The 24557-nt window shown below is 39.3% G+C and overlaps 1 protein-coding gene across 1 annotated transcript in view; it reads left to right on the plus strand.

The window, feature by feature from the left end:
* SDCCAG8 (SHH signaling and ciliogenesis regulator SDCCAG8) overlaps positions 1-24557 on the plus strand; it is a 234050-nt gene that overhangs the window by 129017 nt on the left and 80476 nt on the right. The window contains exons 14-15 of the mRNA XM_021682699.2: positions 20776-20903; positions 22981-23089. Coding sequence (XP_021538374.2) covers positions 20776-20903; positions 22981-23089 — 237 coding nt within the window. The remainder of the gene's footprint in view (positions 1-20775; positions 20904-22980; positions 23090-24557) is intronic.

The following is a 24557-nucleotide window of genomic DNA, read 5'->3' on the forward strand; positions in this document are numbered from 1 at the left end:
ACAGCATGAGACAACTCATGGAACTAATAAACTTTTGAGATGCTGTTTCATATGTTTGCTTTTCATTAAATTCAGGAATGGTTGCGACTATGTTGTTGTGATTCAGTCAACATTTATTCCTATCTGTTTTTCATATACAAAGGCGTAGGGATGCCAGAAAATAAACTGTTAACGGAGAATTAACTTCTTTGGCATGCTTTCATACTTGTCTTCCAAATTAAAGAAAATGAAATGGGCAGAAACAGAGTGTAGATTACCTCCTTTTTGTCAAAAATGGTGGGAATTTGAAAATTAATAATAAAAAAGGGAACAGATGCAGTAACATGCCAGAGGGAGATTAATGTGGAGAGTAAAATCTGTGAGCAACAAAACTGAAGCAAACCGAATCAGTGGGAGGTGGTTGTACAATCAAAATCAGGATAAAAGAGAAATTACAAACAACCCTGCACTTGTCAAAGTAGTAGTAATGAAATTCTAAGTCTGCCAGCAGTGAGAACCTGTGTTAGCACTTTGGGGTAAGGCTGGTAGCTGGGTGCCAGGTAGGAGGGCAGTGTGAGGTTGCTGGGCAGGAGCCATCTTGTGTTGAACAGATGGCACCGAAAGCTGGCAGGGGAGGGGCTCCTTAGCAGAACTAATCAGACAGGAACAGATAGGGCAGCTGGGGAGACTGACCACAGACAGGGAGTCTGCGGGGTAGCTGAGTGCCATGATGTTTGCAGTGGTATGCCCATTGGTCTGAGATAAGACCTTGCAATGTCTTTCCCATCTACAGAAGAACGGAAACTTTTGTTCCAAAAGGAAAATTGAGTTGAATTGTAGCACAGTTGGGGGTGGGGGTGGGCATCGGGGTAGAGACTGAGGAAGGAAGAATGGTCCATCTCGAAATGTGTGGAGTGAATTTTCAGTCCTGGCTTCCGTGGAACTTTGATTTTTGCTGTTGAGGTGGGGGTGGGGGGTTCCTGCCGTTCCTAATGTGTACCGTGCGGCACATGGAATGATCACTTTATATATTTTATGCATCAGAGAGCTTCTGGTATCAAGGCTGGAGTTAAAATTAGAAGAGGCTTTTTGATATGATTTCTACCACATATGTCTTTAACAAATGAAAACCCAAACCCACAGACGATCCACGCATTTACACTCAATAATTTCTCAGAACCTAATTGGAGCCACATTGATCCAGAGCCACTTGACCTTCTTTTCTCTCCCGTGAAACTGCGATGGATCATCAAAAAGCTAAGCATAATCCAGAGCCCCAAACCTTAAGACAAAAATAAGATTAAGTCATTCTGAAAGAAATGAAAGAGAAAATGATTTGTTAAATTTAATAACTCATGAGGGAATCATGTATTTTAAATATAGAGTTGGGACATTCATGCTAAAACTATTACTTTAACAAAGAAATCCAGATCTCCTACATCTGTTTTTGAACTAGTATATTTCACTCTCTCTCTCTTTTTTTTTTTTTTGCAGAAGCTTTGTAGCTTGGCTCAATTTATTCATTTTGGAGGGGGAGGGGAAACATTACCAGGATTTGAAATAGGTGGTATAACATAGCCATATGCTATTTATGCAGCAGTTTCTGCAATAAATCTAATTTGGTGCTGTCAAAAAATTAGACTTATTTGATATAGCAGCACATTAGTAAATGATTGTGGCAGATTTAAAGTTGCCATTTAGTCTCTCCTTACTCTTAACAGAATCTCGCAAATTTGTCTTCTCCCCCTTGCTCAACTCTGCAAAGGTCTCAGTTCTTTGTCCTGCAGGCCTGCAAATATTTTCACATCTGAAAGAAAGTCTTGCCTTAAGGTAATCGAGGAAGGGGGCGGAAGAAGGAGTACCCTCTGTGGCTAAAAGGCTACGTGGATCGATAGGCAGAAAAATCCATACACCAGAGAAAAGTCATTGTATTCTCATCCTTTTCAGTTCTTAGAAAAGCAACACCGTTAGTCTCATTTAGAAGGTAGACAAATTAAGGAAGGTCAGTTCTCTATTAAGGAGCTGAAATATTTTTACCTTCCAGCCTACATCCATATGCTGCTTCGGGAAAACTGGTATGAACGAATGTAAGTGACATCAGCTCCTCGTCCTCACCTAGCAGGGCCCTTAGAAACGGCTTCACTGTTCTCTAGTAAACCTGGCGACATTGCTTCAATGCCACTTTATTTTTGCTGCGAAATTTGTCTTTCAGGTGCTGGTATCAAAGTACCTAAAACTTTTTCCTAGTCTTTCTGTTTCAAAGATAAAACAAGCATCTTACACCTAAGGCAGATAACTGTTAACAGGATTCTCTGAATTCCTTAAATCAGTCCCTTTGAAAGAGCCATCGTGATGCTATTTCCCCTTTTCTTTTTCTTGCGTACTTGAGAGAAAAAGTGGATGTGTGTGCACACTCATGCATCCGTGTGTGAGTGTAAGTGCTGTTCAACTGAGTGGCTTTTCATTTGTTTATGTTCTTGTCAAATACATTTTCTAAAACAAGCCTACTAGTGGGTTTCTGAAACGAAACGCAATTTGCCAAGAATGCAGCATTCCTTCACGGTGATTTAAGCAGCCCCTGTGAAACTAGCATTTTGCTAATACTTCTTTCTTTTATATAGCAAATCAGACCACGGATGTGATCAGATTACCAGTACCCTTTCCATGCTATTCAGAAGCAGGCATCCAGGTAACCAAACTACCATCAGGCACAGAATACACTAAAGGAAAAAAAAAATACCCAGAAAAATATTAAACAAACTTGCTGGGTAAATTAGATATTAGCTCTGAAAGGTTCTCCACATAAAAAGAAATTATTTGGAAATCATGTTTTGGGAAGTTGGGAGAGGAAGCACCTCTTAGAATTCATATTTGGTGTTCAAAAGCCACACCTTCAATTACATTGTATATATTACATAAGAATGATTTATAGGACATAGGGAATTTTGGAGATGAGGAATAGAATTGAAATTCGAGCTTAAAAAGAATGTCTCTGCACTTGGATTTGAAGCTGTCTTTGTCGGTTTTGTTTTTGCTTTTATATTTAGCATCATAATTTTCTTTAATACATCTGAAGAATTGTTCTGAAAAAGTCCTTTTTTGGGTAAATTATAAATATTTAATCAATCAAACCCTTAAGATTCAAATTTTAGATCACATGTTTTTAGGCTGCTTTTATTAATAAAACCTGCCTGTAACTTTATGTCCATGAAAAAAGCTTTAATTATTGCCTTTTCTACAAAGGAGTTAGAAAATTTTTCCTGGCTTGACTAATTGTGCTTAATAAAACCATATGCAATAGGACGAAATCTTGGGGTAATTCTTCCAAATCTAAAAGCAGCATTATGAATGAAGTAGCACTTCGGTTTACATTTGGCTTCACATTTATTTGTAACAGTGCTTTGGTTAAAAATCCGTGTCATCTCTTTTCTCCTAAAAAAGTGATCTCCCTTTTTCTTATAAGAAAACTGAATCGAGTCATTGGTTTGTCTTTTTCCTAGAGAATACAGTTGTCTAAAATGCTGGGAAATAATTCAGCATTTCATGTCCGATTTATGAAGGGAGGGTAAATACTTGATAGCAGTGGATGACACAGAATAAATTTACTTGAGAGTATAATTTTCACCTAATTTTTATGAGTTAATTTTTTTCACAGAACTGGCCTATTGGTACCACTTCTATTTCTTTAGCTAGATGATGGTGTGCTTGTTGGGCAACATATATTTGAATATTATTGAAGCAGAACTGTTTATTTTTTAAATGATGAAATTTAAAATATACTCAATTTGTGTATTATGGGTTCAGTCTTTCAAAGCAGTAATGGAGCTGTGTGTTAATATATAGCTTATAATTGAAATGGTACATATTTGTACATTTTAAGCATTTCAGTGTAAAATTTCTTAATTGGAATACTCTTTCCCTTGGCTAATTCATTAGTGAAAATATTTATTCCTCAAGTTAATGCTGTACAGTACGAAGCAATTTTTACATAGTGTAAACTTGTTTATGATATTTTGATTTCACTTTAAAACTTTTATTTTGCTTCTTATACATATAGTTCATACTTGATATAATAAGAAGTGCAGACACACATGAAGGAAATACATATCAGCTGTCTGGCTTTTACAAATGATCATTAAAATACCATGTCTTACTACTTTGACTCCAAATTATTGTCTTCCCGAACCCAAAAGTAATTTTCACAAGTACATTACACAACAGAACTTCATCTTCTGCTGGGTAGCAGGAGAGGATTTAAATCCATGCCGACAGTTCATTTGACAATGACCTTGAGGGGCTTTGCTTCTTGAAGAAGAAAGCAGAAGCTTGCGGTAAACAAAGTTCACTTCTGACAGATGGATTGAATGACAGAAAGGTTGCGAGTGCCAGAATAGCCCTGGCAGAGGAGGAAATGTTCAGTGGAATCCAACAGGAGAGGAGGTGTGAACAGGTGCAGGGTTGCTGACGGAAGGGGAACCAGATGGAAGGAGCCAGAGCCAGTTTATTTAAAGGAAAAGGCAGAAAACATTGAAAGGCTGTGCGATCAGTGGCTAAAAGTGTTCATAGAGGAAGGTAAAAATTCACAAAGCAAAACTGCACAGTGGGGTAGCTAACACTTAGCATAATGGTAGTAATTTGTGAGTTTAGTTTGGAAGTTGCAATTGAAATACATTCATCTTGGCTCTTGACACCATCAAGTATAGATATTTGAAAGTTGTTTATTTTTTTAAGTTTCTAAGCTTTTTTTATCCATCCATTAATTTAATTTTTTTCCAGCCAGAAGCTCCGTTGTGATAATACTAAAATTGTGTCGTCAGCTAGGAAAAGAAAAAAAAAATTTAAAGTGAAGGTTAACATTCCATTCAAATTTATCTTGTGATGCCTCAGTTTTGTTCACATATGGGAGGCAAATGCACGCACTGTTGGGTGACATCTGTAATATCTAAGAAATTTGCAGTGTTGAAATAGATGCTGTTGGTTGCTTTTGTTGTTGTGAGTCTCTGTTCATTTCGTGAAGTCCAGTTTGATTGTTCCAGGAAGATTAATGCTCTCTAAAATATATACTTGCCTGCCTGATCTTCAGGTTAATTTCTGTTGCTGAGGGTGCCCTGATTTTCTCTGACTTTCCGTGACCTGCCTTCAGGCGGACACCTGCAAACTCAAGAGGCATTTACAATAGGAACAGTATACAGTGGGGCAAGGAAGGGAGGACTTTCTTGTTTTCTTAGACCTACTAAAATTAAACTTTCTGCAAACCAAAGACATCCTTGCTAATCATCTGCCTGGTCACATCACCCATGCCATTTATGTGGGCCCTCGTTTACCACTGCTGTCCTTGAAATTTTCCGACGTTACATTACTGATAAAGAGCTGCCAATTGAGGAGGAGCTGCTATGAAGCAATCCCCAAGAGAAATAATGAAAAGGCACAATTATTTTGAGATGTTAAAGACCTAGTAATTTATCCACAAGAGTTTCTGCACACTGTTCACAAAGATTAAATACCCAGGGTGTACCCAGTGAGCGCTGCATTCACGTTACCCATCTCAGAGCAGCCTGGATCAGATAGCTTACATTGGATTAGGGCGGGTGTTCGGAACATACTGATTTTAGAGATCACGTCTGTGATCCATGGCTTCCTTTTGTCAGTGAAAAGAGAGAACTGCAATTTGATTAGCAGTTATAGAAGACGTTTATTCACGCCTGTGTTGTTCATGGAGAGCTGTGTGCTCTTGGTCATTTCTTTTTAAGAAATGTACACAACTGTATATTTGGAGGAAAACGAGTAAATGATTTCTTCTAACAAAAGGAAATTGATCATCTGTATTTACAACCAGCTTCAAAATGTGCCTCTTTCCCCCACTTGTTAAGACGCTTTCATTTAATAGATATTCTTATTAACCTAAAATTTTACATAAAGTTGATTGAGCATACTTGCTTTAATTGTAATGTACTGAGTTTGCCATCTCTTCCATCATGGTTCCTGAATACCTTTATGAAATCCCTTTTATAGCAATATAGAGCCTTTTTATAATAATATAGAAAACTAGTGTGGTGCTGCTGTGTAAAATAATACCACAAAATTCACCTGAATTGTGGGATACAAACTGAAAGGTTGGAAAAGGGAACTAACAATTAGTCATCATTTGCTACATCACAAATTAAACTGCAGGCTCTTTATAGGTGGAACTCATAGCTTTCCAGAAACATGTAAACTTAGCTGTACTCAGCATCATGTCTTATGTCATAGGGGTTTTGTCATTTTTTTTGAATGAAGGGATAACGGTTGATTGCTATTAAATAGGCATTCATTCAACATTAGCTATACCAGGCGCTGTATAAAATGGATGTAATAACTTACCTATGTGTGTGTGCATAAAATCTGGAAAACAGCATTTGTATTTATAAATATTCCTTAGCGCAGATCATTGGGAGTGAACGAATTAGTGAAACAAGCCTAGTCCAACCCTCATTATCGTATGTGAGGACTGTGGTGAGGGACGCTAAGTGACTTGCCCAAGGTCAGCAGTTCTGCAGTGGAAGCTAAGAGTACAATCTCCATCTCCTCACTCTTAGTCTAGCACTGTTCCTGTTATTCCACATTATACACCCCTGGTATTCAGTGATAACATGACTTGTCGGAAGAAACCTGTTAAAATCTTTCTGTAGGAGTCTTGCACAACCTGTTGCTGAAAGGAAAAACAATTTTCTTTTTGGACTTTTCCATGCAGTTACTAGTTCTTGAAACAAACAAAAGAGCTGTAACTTACAAACAATGACCACTTCTTGGAACACTCCTCCTGGGGGTAATGGTCAAGATTGCTCCCAGGACACATTGTCTACTCCGTGATGAGCACGTTACTCATATTAACTCACTTAGTCTCCATGTGACCCTTTCAGGTAGATTCTTCCATGAGTCCATTTTACAGATATGAAAACTGAGGTGTGTGGAGATTGCTACCTTGACCAAGGTCACAGCACTAGCAATGAGGTGGAGTTGAGATTCAAGCCTCAGCAATTAGGCTCCAGAATAGGTTTATTTATTACACTTACTATGTTGCCTCTGATGGTGGGTGTCATGAGAAAATCGATTCTATAATCAGTTCCTTTTGGAAAGTTGAATTAAGTAGGGTTCTTGCCAGTCGGGCTTCTCAGAGCCTTGGAAATGCTAACTAGTGCGCATTGTGACTCTCTTGGAAAGGGATTTAGTTTTCAGCATTTTCCAAATTTATACGACTTATGGAATCTCTTCTACCAAATCTCCACATCTCTCCCAGGAATCAGGTTTTTAGGAATACACTTTGGGAAAAATTAATCTAAATTCATTTGTGGTAGGATAATTGCGAATTGTCATGTGGGAAGTTTTTGTTTTCTTATCGGCACCGCTGGCACTTCTCTCCCCAGCCCTTCCATTCATGCTGAGAGCAGGTGTGTGAGTACCTTTCAATTTAGGTTGAGTCTGTCCTCTAAAGCGTGAGGGAACATCTCTGACCATTCCTTGAATGGTCAGCTGGGCTAGAGTTAATGTTAAAATGGGTTCTTCCAGCTCTACCGTTCTAACTTGGACTTTATATGGTAATAGTTCTTGAACAACAACTTGGCAGATAACTGGATGCCAGTCAGTTGATCAGATTTAGGTACCTCTCTCAAAGCTTGACTCTCAAAATAAGATTTCATAGAGTAAAATACCATGGATGCTTTGGAATATAAATCCTTTCAGAAAACCTTCTGCCAGGAGGTACTGGCACAGAGTCAGAGTCTGGGCCCCTAAATCAGACTCTGCAATAGACCTTACTCCCCTTCAGCTCTTGCTGTCCCAGTATTCCTAAGTATATCCCTTCCAGTGTCCTGAGGAAATGGAGCAACTCATGGAGAGTAAGCTCTAGAAGTCGAGAGGTTGAGCACTCCTAATGTGTTAATTTTTCTGTAAATACACTTGGAGGGCCTATAATTTATCATTATTTCCAGCAGCTCCTATTGGTAAGATTTTCTGTAAATAATGATGTGGCAGTGATAATGACGGCTGGAAGAGTGACTCTCGCGAGAGCTTTCTGTGTGCGGTCCTGGCTCCCCACCCACCCCTCCCCTTGCTGGGTTTTAAATTCTGTTTCTTCCAACAAACAAACTGCAGCAATTTTTGTAGAGGGTTGAAACCATTCATTGGTTTATCTGAATTCCACAAAGTACAGATTATGTTTTGCAGTAAGTGAGAATTACAAAGGCAACAGATTAGCTCACCAGGCGGTGGGATAGTTTATTAAACTGGCTGACACGCTGATTCACTAATATGACTACGTGGTCCTCGATCAGCTTTGAAAGTGCTAGTTTTTTACTAGAAACAAGTAATGAGTGATACAAGGTTGATTACTGGAGATTCAAAAGTCTGTGGGGGAAAAGAAAAGAAATCTGTGGGGGAAAATCTCTTAGGGAATCTGTTATTGCCATTTAATAATTACAGAGAGACTATTAAGATTTTCCAACTATACACACATTTACTTATTAGGAGTCTTAACGCATGTTCATAACTGGATATTTTTCTATAATTTGCCAGCTTGGCTGTTTGGAATAATTTTTAATATGCTTTATAATTTAATTTTAATTATGCATATATATTTTGGGAGGTGCTTCAAACCAGATCTGATTTTTTTTTTAAAAAGATTTTATTGCTTACATTTGTGTAATATGGTAACTGCTTCAGCATTAGCTATTCTTCGTTTTCTATCAGAATTCTCCTTTATTTCTCCTTTCAAGCAATGGTGACTGGACGACTTAAATGAGAAATTTGTCAAGGTAAAAAAAAAAAATGTTATTTTAATAGCTTTTGCTTTTTATAAAAATTTATGAGATTTGATATCTTCATGAGGCATTTAAAGTTAGCAGGTTTTGGCAACATGGTTATTTTGATTTGTGGCCCATCGGGATTAAAAATGATTCTTTGCTCTGGGGAAATAGACAAAGGAATTATGCTCAAACCCACACTGTCCAGTGGAAATACAAGGAGAGCCACAACATGCAAGCTGCATATTTAATGAAAAATTTCCAAATAGCCATATTTTAAAAGGTGAAAAGAAACAGGTGCAATTAATTCTAATAGTTTTGTTAACCCAAATATAGAAAATGGTATCATTTCAACATGTAATCAAGATAAGTTAATGAGATTTTTTTTTTTTGCTTTTTTTTTCTAATTCTCCCCAGCCCAGTGCGTTATTATTTACACCTACAGTGTCTCTCACTTCAGCCTAGCCACGCATCAGGTAGTGGCAACCATGTGTGGCCAGTGGCTGTTGTATAAACCGTGGCAGCCCTAGGCTCTTGGGTTCACTTTCCCTGGCTTCTCCTCAACGCCCAGTCTAGATGCAGTTGGTTTCTCCTGAGCATAAACCCTGAATTCTATTTCTACAAGAACTGGAATCATTCTATAAAAACAAGAAAATCATGTCAGCTTTTTCTGTAATTTTGGAGCCAGTAGCCAGGCCTGTCTTTGATTAGTCCTTTTCTCAAGAACTGCCACTTTGAGCAGGAGGGGGAGGAGGAGGGAGGAAGCTGCCATTTACTGGTCATTCTTTGAAGAGCAGCCGAACTCCTCGCTGTCCCAGCCGCCCCTGAGAGTAAGTTCTCCCTATCTTACGGTCCCGGCTTTGCCTTTACACCTTACAGCTGTTGCAAATAAATTCGACAATGAAATAATGCCAGGCCATTAGCTGAATTTAGATGTTTGTCAAATGGTGGTCTGGGCCGGATGTTGCTGGTTGCTTTAAATAGATTGTCTCACGTATCCAGATAACATCGTTTCACTAAATGAGAAAATGACCTTAGACAGCTCCCATCCAACGGCACATGGCAAGGGCCTCTCGGGGCCAGGGCCTAAGTCAGTCTGTGTGTGTCCAAAGTTCCAACTCCCACCCACGGTAGAATACCACTCCTCCCATGTGGCTTTTATCAGGAAATTGAGGACATTTTTTATTCTTTCTTTGGGCTTGTGAGTCTTTGAGATAATTGTATGGATCGTTACACTTTGAATAGTCATCTTCTAGGAGATAATAATGAGAATAATAGTGGTACCGACTAATATTTTTGAACACAGGATATGCCCATGCTGTACTAAGTATATTTTACATACAATGTCCTGGTATTCCGAAGGAGAGACACATCATTAGCCCCATTTCACATTTGAGAAAACAGAGTCATAGGGTAAGTGAGTTGCTTGGGGTGCACAGCTAGTAAGGGAACAAAGCCGGCGGACACCAAGGTCTGAGCTCTTAACCTCTGGCTCGTGTGTGCAAATGCGTGACCCAGCTGTGCTGGCAGGGGGGCTTACATGCAGAGGCCTCAAGGCCAAGAGCACAATGTTGCTTTTAGAGGCCCTTTAGGATTTTAGTTGCTTATATTCCTTTCCTCAGGGCATGAATTCCCCTGTTTTGGGTACACTCAGAACAGGTTACCCTGTAGAAATGAGTTTGAATATAGATTTAGAATAAAGGGAGAAGCAGGTCTTTGGGAACAGAAAGAACAGCCGTGCAGCCATAGGAATGGGGAGTAGGAAACCCAACACACATTTATGTTACTGTGGAAAAGGAACCTTTCAGAAGGTAGGTAAGAATTGTTGTAAGCACATGTTCCGAGCCAAATAGAAATCAGGTTAAACAAATCATAAAATGACTGCAAGGGAAAATGTTTTCATGAGGAAAATGACCCCAGGCCCGTGGCAAGAGCAGGCTTCTCTAATTTGGAAGAGTGAGGATAACACTGGGATGGGAATCCGAACACTTGGGCCCTGGTCAGTTTTCTCTTCTGTAAAATGTAATTGTGCTTTTCAGCTCCAATATCCTGTGCAAAATTATGGAAAGTTTACAGAGATCTCAATCAAGTTTTAAAAATGAACGAACTATATTTTTGTTATCAAGCCAAGGTTAGTCAGTAGAACACAATCCTAATTTGTAGGTACAAACATACTGAGTGTTTGACCAAAAACACACCACTTCAGCAACAGTGAAAACTCTCCTGTCTTTATTACGGTATTTCCCCACTTGCTCAGACTCAGACTTCTGGTAAATTCAGCCATTTGACCCATAGCTATAAACTAAGATATAAATTAAAAAGTACTTTTAAGAAACAAAATAAAAAGCATGGCAGCAACTCATACCCAAAACAACCAATGCAAAAAATTAGAAGAAGCAGATCATACTTCCATTTGCTTTCTGGATCTTTAGAACAGCATCTGAGACTCCATGCAGCAGCTGTTATGAAGCACCTTCTGTTTCCAGTCACTCACTGGTGGTGGGCACCTGGAGGTACAAGGGTGAGCAGTGAGCCCCAAGAGCTTCCTAGAAGGCAACAGTAGCAGCAAGAGGGCCTTCCTCATTTGACATTATGACCTTGACTATCAAGTGGAGTCGATTATATTCGGTATAGTTTGCTCAAGGAAGCAGAACCATAATTAATATATATTTTAGACATATTTCTACTGTAAATGGTCAGATTTCTTGGGGCCCGATGCCTGGAAAAGTTCTCTCATGTGGAACTTCTCATCTCCCAACATCCCAGGTAATTGAAGCATGACTCTATAGCGCTTGAGAAATAAGATGTGATAAAGTGTATTTGATAATTGTAATTCTTGCTATTACAGCCTGTTTCTTAATAAATTTAGTAGCCACAAAGCAACCAACACATTCCCCATTTAATAATGGATCTGAGAAATAATTTCAAGAACAATTTAATAATAAAATAGAAACGTATTTCAATCAGTGGTATCACAACTTGACAATGATGCATATCCATTGAGAGGTTACAGAAATGCCATTATAACATGTATGTTGATCCTACTGATGTCTGATCTGAAGTTACTCATCAGAAGGATGAATTTTGGGGACTATGTAGATAAACTGACATTTTTCAGAGAGGAAAGGCAGGAATGGACTAAAGTGATCAGTTTATATAGAAGGGTCAGAGATGGAAAATATGGATATTTTGACAATAGGAAGATACAAAGGCAAAATCATGATCTAGTTTATTTCATGCTGTAGCATATTTGTTCTTATTCCTTGGTCTGGTGAACTGGGCCCATGGTGTCGCAAAATAGAATAGACTTACAGTTACTTATGCATCAGAGACCTCTGAGCTCTCGAAATGTTTTAAGGGTGAAAATTGCTGAAATGTGCATTTGGAGGTTGTTCAGTGTCAGTATCTACCTATGGTAGCTACCACATCTAGGAAACAATTTCAGAAATTGCTCTTGCTATTGCTGTAGTAATAAGTGCTCTCCCTGCTTCTAATGTTGTCCCTTCCCCATCTGTTCCCCACACTGCAGCCAGAGTGATCTTTCTGAAGCATGAGTGTGATCACAACACTCCCCTGCTTAAAACCCTACGTTGGCTCCCTATTTCCCTCAGGATGAAGTCCTTAAAAATAGCTTCGTATTCTGGCTCCTGCCTACATCTTCAGTCTCTTCTTTCTCCCATCTCCCTCTACCAGCAGCTCGCTTCTACCCTGCAACATGTATATGCCACCCTTCGGTCGTGCCAAGGCTGTTTGAAATGTTCCAAAGGCACCTGGGTTATCTCTCCTCCCTGAATCTTTGCACGCACTGTCCACTTCACTTGTCACAAGACTCTTCTCATTCTTTGGATGGCTAATTACAACTCTTTTTCAGCCTCTAATTTTTTAAGCTTCCTAAAATCCTCCCTGACTGTACCTCGCCACTCTCCAACTCCTGTCCCATCTTCCCATAGGATAGCAGGACGTTAGCCCTATTTTCATATTTTTTCCCCATTCTGTTTCAGTTGTTCTTTCTTGTCTGTTTTCTTCACCAGGAATTTTGAAGGCATGGTCACGGTCTGTGTCTTGAACTCTGATGCATCCCCACACTTTCATGCTTGGCACAAAGTAGGTGTTTAAGTATTTGTTGAATGGATGAGCAGTAGGAGTCTCACGAAGCCACTCATGTGAGGCAATGCCATGGAATGGAAGTACACTGGACTTGAAGTGAGAAGACAGGTGTCGGTTCTAGATCTGCCACTTATGACTAGCTGTGCACCGTGGAGCAAATCTCTTAATTCTCTGGGCTTGAGGTGTCTCTCGTGTCAAGCAGGGCTAACTGTTCCATCTCCCTGCCTTCCAGAATTGTTAGGAAGAGTAGAGAGGTCAATGTATTTGCGTGTTCTTTGCAAAACAGAAAGCACAGATGTGGGGAGGACACTGAGTTGGTGAGAGTCCGTGGTTTTGTCTGAAGTAAATGTGAGTTGCTCACACGATGTAGCAGAAGCGGGCGGTATCTTGTCAAGCACGGCCTCCTTTGCTTGATGGTTAGAGCTTTCAAGATATTTTGGAGATACTGTAAGAGAACACTTTGGGAGAGCAAATTATTTTTAGGGCTGTTTTTGTTAATTATTTCCTTTCTTTTGTGTTTATTCCCTTGAAAGACGTTGATCTCTTTTCTGTTTCTGCTTCCTTTCCTAGAAGTGACTCATGTTCTAATCTGATAACTCATCTTTCAACTGTACTTAAAATTCTGACACACTTTGCAGTGAAGAAAATAGAAATAATTTACTCTAGGAAATATGTATGATGCCATTAGGGTTTTTTTGCGTACTTGAGGAAGTAGGGGTTACTGAAAGCTACTCCTCTTGTATTTTTTTATCCCAGTTTGTTCTATCCTAGTATTTCTACGTTTGCTCAACTATGAGAACGTAGCCCCTGTTAGCAGTAAACAAGTACAGGATTTTGTGTTCTTGTCAAACATGGAAGATATCATGTTGCCTAGTAATTTTACTATTGTTTTTACTTTGTTATTGTTGTCCATAACAATATAAAACTAAACTGTTGGCCAAAATATCTGATCCTGTTCTCTTCCAATCAGTAGACAGGAGGATCCTTAAACCTGTGTGGAGACTTAGTACTTTCCATCTCTTAACATTCATTCATTCATTCATTCATTAGTTCATCAAATATTTGTTGGCCACACAACTATGTCCCAGGCACCATTCCAGGCTCTTGGGATAAATTGGTGAGCAAAACCAAGGTCTCTAGTTTTTAGGTACTTACATTCCAGATAAGATGTGCTTGTCTTATCTTCTCTAGGACTCTGTGACCAGCTTGAGGCCAGAGACATAGTTGTGTGGCTTTCGATGTTTTTGTAAAAGTCAATGTATTTCTTTAAGAAAGATACAACTAATTGATAATGTCACTGTAGGAAGAAGTGATCCAATAACATATGGGACAAATGGAAAAGGAGAAGGAGAACTATCTTGGAATTCAGCTGTCAAGATGGATAATATAGGTTTTAAAAGACACACACTTAGGGATAATTGAATTATTTCAATGATGTTGTTATGCTTTTAACCTTTTCTCATTTCTCTTCATCCCTGATAAACGAAGAGATTGAAGCATAGGGATTCATGCTGTTGGACTTTAGAGTCAGGTGGGCCTGGATTTCCTGGCTATGCCCCTTAATAACTAGGAGATTTTGAACAAGTAATATGACCTTTCTAGGCCTCAGTTTCCTCAATTATAAAGTAAGGATAGTAAGAGACTCTACCTCAGAGGGTTGGTATGAGAATTAAATAAAAGAATAAATGTGAAGAGCTTAACTTATGGTAAACATTAATAAATAATAGCTTATTAAAATTATTAATCCTTCAAGGTAGGATTTTTTCTGCCCTATTTGAAGAACCCCAAGATTAAAAGAATTAAGTTACTTGTCCATGGCCACACAAGTAATAAGAAAGTGAATGCCATACTTGGACACTGTAGCTGTGTGAGTTTTCTAGCATATTCTATTGCCTCTCGAGATGTAATTTTCCCAGAACACAAAGGAAATCAATTGAAAATGGTGTATGCATTTGTGTAAAAAAGAATAAATAAGTAAAAATAAAAATTTAAAGAACCACAAAGCAAATAAAACTGTAAGCAAATAAAACTGTAAGCAAATATTTAATTCTAGTTCACAGAAGATACGCCTTCTGTAGTAGATCAGCAATTTTGAAAGTACTTTCTGTGTATACTGTGTAAGTTTGAACAAATGAGTAAATATGTTGAAGATAATGGGAGCCAAGTTTCTCACTGTTGAGGAGAGGAAAGTTATAGTGATGGAAAGAGGGGAGACTAGGTTCTATCTATGTTGTTGGATCAGAATTGGAAAGGTCAGTCTGAATGTACATGTATTATTAATATAAACATACATGGGAAAATACTTATAATTATATATTTATACGTTTATATGTATATTCCTATCCTTGTTCTGTCTACTAAGGTGACCTAGAAGCAGACTTCTCAGTAGCAATGTGCACCACCTGATGATCTTGGTTTCTAGATACTATTCTCCATTGAAAGGCAGAAGAGTTCCTTGGAGAAATGCTGACTGCAAGACTGGTACAAGGATAGTACCAGATGAGCCTGGAACATCTTGGTGGGGATAGAAAGCCAGAAAGTTCATAGGAATAATGGAGAGATATAATATAGGAAACAGCTTGAAGGGGTTCACACTGGCCAAATCTAGGAACAAAAAAAATAAATAATGGCCATAATCGATTATAGCCCACTGAGTAAGATAAGAATCCATGACTCCATGCTGATATCAGTGAATTAATAATGGGAGAGAAAGGAAAGCCCTTTCTTACAGCACATTAACCAAGTGATCAAAGATAATATCGCCAATGTTGGAAACAGAGACATCATGTGTCTTAACTCACAATGACACCCACACCTCCCTGCTTTTTTTCTCTATAATTCCATCAGGAATGGCTCTCGGCTAGTAAGCATGTTATAAAGGGTCTCATAACTTTGTCATACCAATATTCTACTGTCACAAAGCTCTCTGTATTGTACTTTAGAAGGGAAACACCATTTAACCAAAAGGGTTGTATGTTTAATACCACAGCTTCAGCCCTCGATGAACAGGTGACTAGAAACATGGCAGACAGAATTGGTGCCTCAAATCACCACCACTGCAGACCCCATGCTCGGGTTAGACTTGAAGCTTTCATCATTTCCATCTCAGACTCATCGATGAACTTTAGGACCATCAGAAACTTTTACTCCTTCAATGTTGCTATAAAATTTAGAATGTCCTTAAAAAAATCTAATAAATCATTTTTCCTCTGTGACATGAATATTTTTAAAATAGCAGGATTTAAAATAAATGATATAGAAAAGTTGAGGATCAAAAACATAAAGTGAATTCTTCAGTCCCTTTCTTTAATGGGATGGTAAATATCATTGCAGACATTTTTAGAGAATATAACCAACCAGAACTGTAATTCGAAAAAAGGAGTGACAACACCTCTATGTGTACTTGGTCCATGTTTGAGGACTATCCAGTACTTCCTTTAACTCTTAATTATCATCAAGAAAACATGGACATGTCCCCATGTGGCCACCGGTGATTGTGAATAACTTGGAGAAGAAGGTAGATGTTCCTATTCTAGTGCAGTTTCTCCCTTTTAAAATCAGCTCTGGGCGCCTGGGTGGCTCAGTTGGTTAAGCGACTGCCTTCGGCTCAGGTCATGATCCTGGAGTCCCGGGATCGAGTCCCGCATCGGGCTCCCTGCTCGGCAGAGAGCCTGCTTCTCCCTCTGACCCTCCCCCCTCTCATGTGCTCTCTCTCTCTCTCTCATTCTCTCTGTCTCAAATAAATAAATAAAATCTTTTTAAAAAAATAAATAAATAAATAAATAAAATAAAATCAGCTCTATGGAGGTAAATTTAAATATAATAAAAATCACCAATTTTAGATGTGCAATGAAAAATATTTTGACAAATATATACAGAGGTGGAACCATTATAATCCTGATAGAGAACACTTCTGTCAACCCCAAATGTCCCTCATGCCCCTTTGTTCCCTCACACACACACCCTGTTCTTAGGTCCTGGTGGCACTCACGTGTCACTCTAGTGTTTACTTTTCTAGAACGTCATGTAAATGAAATCATACAATATGTTTGTGGCGTCTGGTTTCTTTAACTAAGCATACTGCTTTTGAGGCTCATCCGTGTGTTTTACGTACAGTAGCTTGTTCCTTTTTATTCTTACTATTCCTAGTATCCCTGTAAGGCAATACCATAGTTTCTTTATCCATTTAGCAGTTAATGGACATTTAGATTGTTTTCAGTTTTTTTTTTCTTTAAGATTTTATTTATTTATTTGACAGAGAGAGAGAGGGAGAGCACAAGCAGGGGGAGGGTGAGGGAGAGGAAGAAGCAGACTCCCCGCTGAGCAGGGAGCCTGACGTGGGGCTCAATCCCAGGACCCTGGGATCATGACCTGAGCCGAAGACAGACACTTAACCAACTGAGCCACCCAGGCGCCCCTTGACTGTTTCCAGTTTTTAGCAATTATGACTAAATCTTTCAGCCTCATTTTAATCACAACCAAGAAATTCTTCTTTACTGCCATTGCTTTTATTCCACTTTATAAAATATGGCTAACTAAAAGTTTGATTAAATGAAATCATCAGTGTTCTGAGTGAGAACTGAAAGAAACCCAGTTGGGGAAGACTAGCTCAGCCACCCTTCGTGACACTCTCACACCCAGCTAGGACGGACCTCTCATTTTTCTTTGCTTTGGTAGTTTTCCCAAATTTGGTAGATTTCTTATGGTGTATTCCACCTTCTACTTCCTATTTTAGCCATTTTGAAGTCCCTGTTGGGAGCAAAGACTATGCCACATTTATCTCTATTTGACTCAGTGCCTAGCAGAGTGTCTTTTACATAACAGAGTTATGATAAATATTATATGAATTGATTTGGATTCTTCTCTAATCCCTCCCCTTGGACACATAAGTGGTTTTTATTAATTCTTTCAATCCATGACTGCATTACCTCTGGAGTGCCATAAAATAGGTTTCCCTAAATCAGAATATTTCAAGTCCCACCTCTGCCTTCACATCACTTACAATGTAACCTTCAAGCCTATTTCTTTATTCGGCTGTAATGTGAGAGGATTTGATTAAACAGATTTGAGATTCCCTTTCAGTTCTAACATTCTAAGGTTTTATAAAAAGCCTACTAAGTCAGAAAGAACCTGCAAAGGGAGAAGGCAACACGGGAGGAAAGGGGGCTGGAGGGAGGAAATAGGAAAGTAAAGATATGCTGTGTTTTTATGCAATGAAAAAAAATGTTAACTAGACTTGTGGTGATCATTTCGTACTACGTACAGATACTGAACCATTATGTTGTACACCTGAAACTAATATGTTATATGTCAATTATACCTCGATTAAAAATTATAAAATAACACGTAGTTTCTTAAATAAAGTAAAAATTGGAGAAGGATTCAAGAAACAAAACTTGGTGTTTAAGTCAACATTTGTTGGTAGAGCATTGATTTTTTTTTTAGATTTTATTTATTTGAGAGAGAGAGCTTGTGCACAAGTGGGAGGGAGGAGCAGAAGGAGAGGGAGAAGCAGGCTCCCTGGTGAGCAGGGACCCCAGTGAGGGGCTTGATCCCAGGACCCCGGGATCGTGACCTGAGCCAAAGGCAGACACTTAACTGACTGAGCCCCCAGGTGTCTCAGTAGTGCATTCTTTTAAATTGGCTTATTTTTTAAGGAGAACTACAATAACAGTAGTTATTTTTTCTATAGTAAATTTAGAATATCCGTTATTAGGCAGCTTCTCGTGCTAAAAATTGATGTTGAGCCTGGCAACCCCTTTATGTAGGAGAACCATACCCCGGGTTGGCAAAGGGTAGCCCCAGTCATGGCTGTTGTCCTGGTATGATTATCAGTAGCACTCCTTTTCACTCTCAAATGGATATTGGTTTTGAGCAGTGTGTTGTAAGGCTACCCAGTTATTAGTGATCTCAGAGCCTCACATCTCCGTGCCTGTAACCAGGGACCTGACATCGGGGTGGTTCCTCAGTGGAAGAGTCCACAGTCTCTTTTTAGGCTGATTCCTTCAGCAGCACAGTTTCTAGCTAGTGAAGCCCCTGGAGCTTCTCTCTTCCAGGCACTCTTCCTTTTGAAATGTCTGAAAAGTTTTTGCCTCCTCAAACTAGCTTTGAGCAGATTCTCCAGCCTCACTAAAGACTGCATCCTCCCTTCCCCCATGGCGAGGGTCTAAGAACATCTATTCATTAAGCATTCACTGCCTCCTTCTTATGTGCCAATCCTGAGCTGGGCTCCGGATTTAGAGAGACAAAGATGACAAGAAGCAGTAAGTCAAGTGTGATAAATGCCATCTTAGTACGACGTATCCATTTACAACCTATATTAAGGTCACCGAGGAAAGAATACTTAATTTAGGAGAGAATGGAAGGAGAGGGGAGAATTTTGAGCAGACCTTAAAGGAGTAGTATACACTGAGCAGAGGGAGAGGGGTGGGGGTGAGTGTGGGGGGCTGTGGAACAGGATGCAGGGTGGGGGCCATCCCAGGAAAACAAAGAGACATATGCAGTGATCCATGGGCAGAAGATGCATGGTGTGACTGGGGAGGCAAAAAGTGGCCTAGTGTATCTATTTGTTGCAATATACCAGTTTGGAACTTAGTGTGAGGGAAGACCTTGGAGCAGGTCCAAGGGGGTGTTGTTATTAGAAGCACCAGAAGGGACCTTATTTCACATTTAGCGTGGACTCCTGATGATTCCATTTGAGTGAGGTATGGGTATAGTTTCCTCCTGAAATTTTACACTACAACATTACCACATGCATTGACCAATTTCAATACAGACTTTCCTTATGTTGCTTTATAATTAGAAGCCAATGAATCGAAGCTCCACAGCGGTATGTAGACTACTAGGGATAGCTTTATGGAATTGTTTATTTTTGGTTTGGCAAAGGCAAGGCAGTAAATATCTCAATTAGTAAACTAAAACAGCACGGATGAGAAATGCCCACAAGGAGATCAGGAGTTAGACATAACTCAGTTAATTAGAGGAAACCCTCAGTCCACTTACCCGTATTCAGAGTATGCAGAACCAACCTGACGTGTGTGTGTGGTATTCAGTATCGCTGCCTCGGCTTCCAATTGTTTAGGCAGTTTCTTTCTTTAGGAGCCACTGTAATGGGATATTGACCCAGTGGGATGACCCATCTCGCTGGGTCAATATCCCATCACCACGGGGTGGGACGTTGTCTTGGACGATGGAGTATTCTCATTGTGCAACTTCTCTCAGCATGACGCAAAAGAGGTCTTATTCTGATGTGCTGGGGGAAGTTTTTCATTTTCATATTCATATTTATATTCCCATCATGTGGCCTAATGTGCGGAAATGTTTAACGAAAACATGCAGAATCATTTCCTTGCTCCTAGATTGGATCTCCTACATTCTATCTGAGATTCCATTTTAAGTTGGGGAGGAAAAGCAGAGGTGGTCTACAAAGCTGAGTTTCAAGAATTTAAGTTTTGGTGTATTGAATCATGCCATTTGTAGGACCGCAAGATTTGTAGGAAATATTGACCATTCAAAAGATAAAACAGGAAATGGTGGCCCAGAACGTTGACAATCTTACCGGAAAGGAGGTTTGTGTTTTCAGGTTATAAAATATTAATATTCGGCTGTCACGATTTTTTGATTTTTAAAGTTGTATACTTTAGTCCGTTTCGATATATGGCATGTATTAAACACAGCATGAAAGGCCCCTTGGCTCTTCCCCCCAAGGGGGCCCGGGTGGGGGGGGGGGAGGGGGGGGGGGAGAGGGGGGCCAGGAAGGTGGAGGGGTAGGGGAGGAGGGGGTCTGACAGATTGCTGTCCACTTCTGCTTCACAATTTACTAGGTATCAGCTCTCTGTGGTCTGTAGGGGAAATGGTGGGGCTTGGTGCATCTGTAGATTACATTTCTGTCTGTCTCCTCTCTGCTTTGTAGACTGGAAAAAGATAGCATTCAGCAGAGCTTTAGCAATGAAGCAAAGGCCCAAGCCCTTCAGGCCCAGCAAAGAGAACAGGAGCTGACACAGAAGATACAGCAAATGGAGGCCCAGCATGACAAAACTGGTAGGTGGTAGGGAAAGATTAGAGCCTGGGCCCTGGCTCACAAGCCAGGCCCACGCCTTACTGTGAAATGACATCAGGAACACCTGTAACCTTTGGCTGGCCGAAGGGAGCAGATGCTAACTACACCGGAGATTCCGAATTACATATTAGTTAGCGTTTAAAAGAGAAAATGGAAAGTATTGCCCACTGTCTGTTGATTTCAGAGTACTGCTCTCACATCTGTTGCACCATCTGGATTATGAGTTTATTTACCTGTGTTCAAGAAACGTAAAGCTGAGAGAGACCACAACAAAGTAGAAAAACAAAGGGCTTGTTTTTGGCTGGGTTTTCAGGCACACATGTTATATAAAAAAATAGCATCAGAAGCTCTGCGGGAAATGCTCTGAGCTTACAGTTAGAGTCTCCTGAATAGCACTGAACAGTTCCCACAGTACACACATTATAGCTACTCTAAAAGCCTAATGAGTTTGCTTCAGCATCCAAACTGGAGAAAAGCTTTAGCCATTAATCGGTTCTTAATTCACTGTCGCAGCTGGATGTAATTCAGTGGCTCCAAATTGATATGTTCCTTTATTTAATCTTTGCAGCTTCGAACATTTTTAGCATTTGTATGATTTCGCCACCTCCCCCAGCCCAATCTAGAGTGATGTTTAATCCTTTGCATTCTTCAAGTTCTCAAACTGCTGTGAAAATTCCCTAATACAAGGCACTGGCCACAGCTGTCAGCGTGGCTAAAAACTGCCACCTCTCATCACATCGGTGCTGTTTTGCAGACAGAGTTGGCCAGTAACTCTTTACCTTTAATTTGAAAGTAAAATGCACTTTTGTTCAAAGCAGGCAGTTTGATGCTGAACTCAGCCGGAGCATTCTGCAGCTCCTTTCACTTGTGAGTTGTGTGTTCACAGACAGTGTTAGTCAAAACAAGACCATGTCAGTCATTATAATTCCACACCACATACTCTGAGCTGATTGGACTATTAAAACAAAAGTTTAATTGATCCTGTCTCTTCCAGAAAAGTGTTGCTTAATTTTTGGTGCCTTGATTTATTTTGTTTTGTATGCTATGTGCTTTTTGCCAGTCAGTGGCTAAAATCGGGAAGAAATAGAGGGACTTATTAAGCCTGACACTTAAAGATAATTTTCACATGATCTTGTGTACACTCTATTTGATGACAGGGTAAAAAATGATTGTTCATCCTATAGGTGAAAAATGGAAACGTAAAATTCATTAAATCATCTATTTGCTTATGAAGAGGCAAATGTCATATTGACCCACATGATACCCTCCGGCATTTTTCCAGACTCAGTAGATGTTTTTCCACTAAAAATAAAAGGAGGAAATTCCAGGAAAAATTAGTGTTTGCCCCTCCTGCTTGCAGGATCCTAGTGATCAAGGAGTCTTGGGCAGAATCTCTGAGTGCTACGTGAGGGGATTTAATGGCTAAGACCTTCTTAAGAACACTTCCTTTTATTTTGCACAAAAATACCACACTCCCTTCAATTCCTTTGACCAGATCTTTAGTGAAACTCATACTGTTGACAATGAAATCCAGATTCTAGGGAAAATTATGTACTTTACCTTCATAATGAAAGAAGTGTATACAAGGGGCAGGGATAGTGAGATCTGTGGGCAAATACGAAACATAAAGCATGAATTACAGTATAGAAGAAAGTTCCTCCGTTATTTTAGTTGTGAATTATCTAGTTGTGATCATTCTTGACACTGTTTATAGTGAAATTGTCAAAATAAAAATGTAATATCTTGCATATTACAAAGATATAAGCATCCATGGCTCCCCTTGAGATAATCTGACAGTTTATCAACACATTAAACCATTACCCCAAGCGTGTATGATCAAAACTGTTTCTGGGGTGTAATTATTAGAAAAATTAATGCCTCCCAAGATTTAGTATCTTGCCAGGTGAGTGGTCCTTTGACTTTGGACACTGAAATTGACCTGGTGGCTTATAGGAAATGGGAGTGGTTTTAACACTTTTACCGGTCTACATATGGAAGCCCTGCAGAGTTACAACCATAAACATCTTATATTGGTGGGGGGTTTATTGTTATTTCTAGAAAATGAACAGTATTCATTGCTGACCTCCCAGAATACATTTTTGACAAAGTTAAAGGAAGAGTGCTGTGCATTAGCCAAGAAACTGGAGCAAATCTCTAAAAAAAGCAGGTAGGTAATATTATATGATACTTTCAGAGCACTGTTTGTGTGAATACTGTCGTTTTTTCTTAAAAAACGGTGTTTCCACTATTTGAGGCTAATGTCAAAATTAGATATGTGTTGACCTATTTCCTGTAAAAATATTTCCTCTGTATGGACAATTTCTTAATATGTACAGTTTCTAAATTGTCCATACAAACCCCTTGGTATTTTTTTTCATGATTATGTATACGTACTATTATTTGACCTTCTTAACGTTCAGAACCGACAGTTATGAAACTTCAGAACACAAAGGTCAAGATGGCAAGTATTTTAATAAAGTATTCAGATAAATCAAGCAGTTTTAAAGTCTTCCATCGATAGAGTTAACATTTTAATCTGTTATCACAGTTCTCCACGAACACCCAGAAACTATCTTTAAGTCAAATGATAATAGATGAAATGTGTATCTATAAAAATGACAGTAGGTGATACTTGAAAATAAATAAACCCAAACCATCCTTTTGTTCTCCTAAAATTAATTTATTAGAACAGCTATCATTCGGGCGCCTGGGTGGCTCAGTTGATTAAGCGACTGCCTCCGGCTCAGGTCATGATCCTGGAGTCCCGCATCGGGCTCCCTGCTCAGCAGGGAGTCTGCTTCTCCCTCTGACCCTCCCCCATCTCGTGCTCTCTCTCCCATTCTCTCTCTCAGATGAATAAATAAAATCTTTAAAAAAAAAAAAAAAAAAGAACAGCTATCATTCATTTTGTAGGTACACTGCTCTTTTATAAAATACACTGATTGGGATCTTCGTGAATTATTTTCTGCACATTTTCTAATCAGATTATTTCCATGAATGAATGATTTATCCTCTAAATGCTAAGACGCCTGAGTTCTCATCTCAGCTCTGAGAGTAACTGTCTAATCTCAGACAAATTTACTTGACTTGCTTGAACTGTGCTTTCCTCTTATAAATGAATGGTATTGGACAGAATCACTTTGAATTAAACTATAAAAGGCATCATTCACATAAACTAACTAGATATCAGATGTCCCATTAAAATACAACCCGATGGAAAAATACCCTGTAGATCTCGTCTGTATTTTTCTGAAGTTCACTTAGATTTACACAGAGCAAGCAGTGGGGCTCAGCAAACTTCTGACTTAGGTATCTCGTTCAGAAAGAATTTCCTAGAGAATCAGAGCGTATCTGATCACCCTGAGCTCTATCTTGTGTTCCTGCATCAATGAGGTGGCTTAGCTATTGGAACCCCTATCCCTGAATCCTTTGGGGAATCAGGGCTGATGAATCCAGTTCTTTCTGCTCACAGGAAGACAGAGGCTCCTATAAAGCTCCCAGAATGTGCTCTGACATGTGCACCTTCTTAGCAAATACTAATTAAAGACCTAGTTTGAGTAGAGGAAAGCTCAGGGTGCCAAAATACCAGATATTTCCAAGAAGTTTGACAAGGAAACCCAAATGATTTTGTTGCA

This window comes from Neomonachus schauinslandi, chromosome 6 (assembly GCF_002201575.2).
Source record: "Neomonachus schauinslandi chromosome 6, ASM220157v2, whole genome shotgun sequence".
NCBI lineage: Eukaryota > Metazoa > Chordata > Mammalia > Carnivora > Phocidae > Neomonachus > Neomonachus schauinslandi.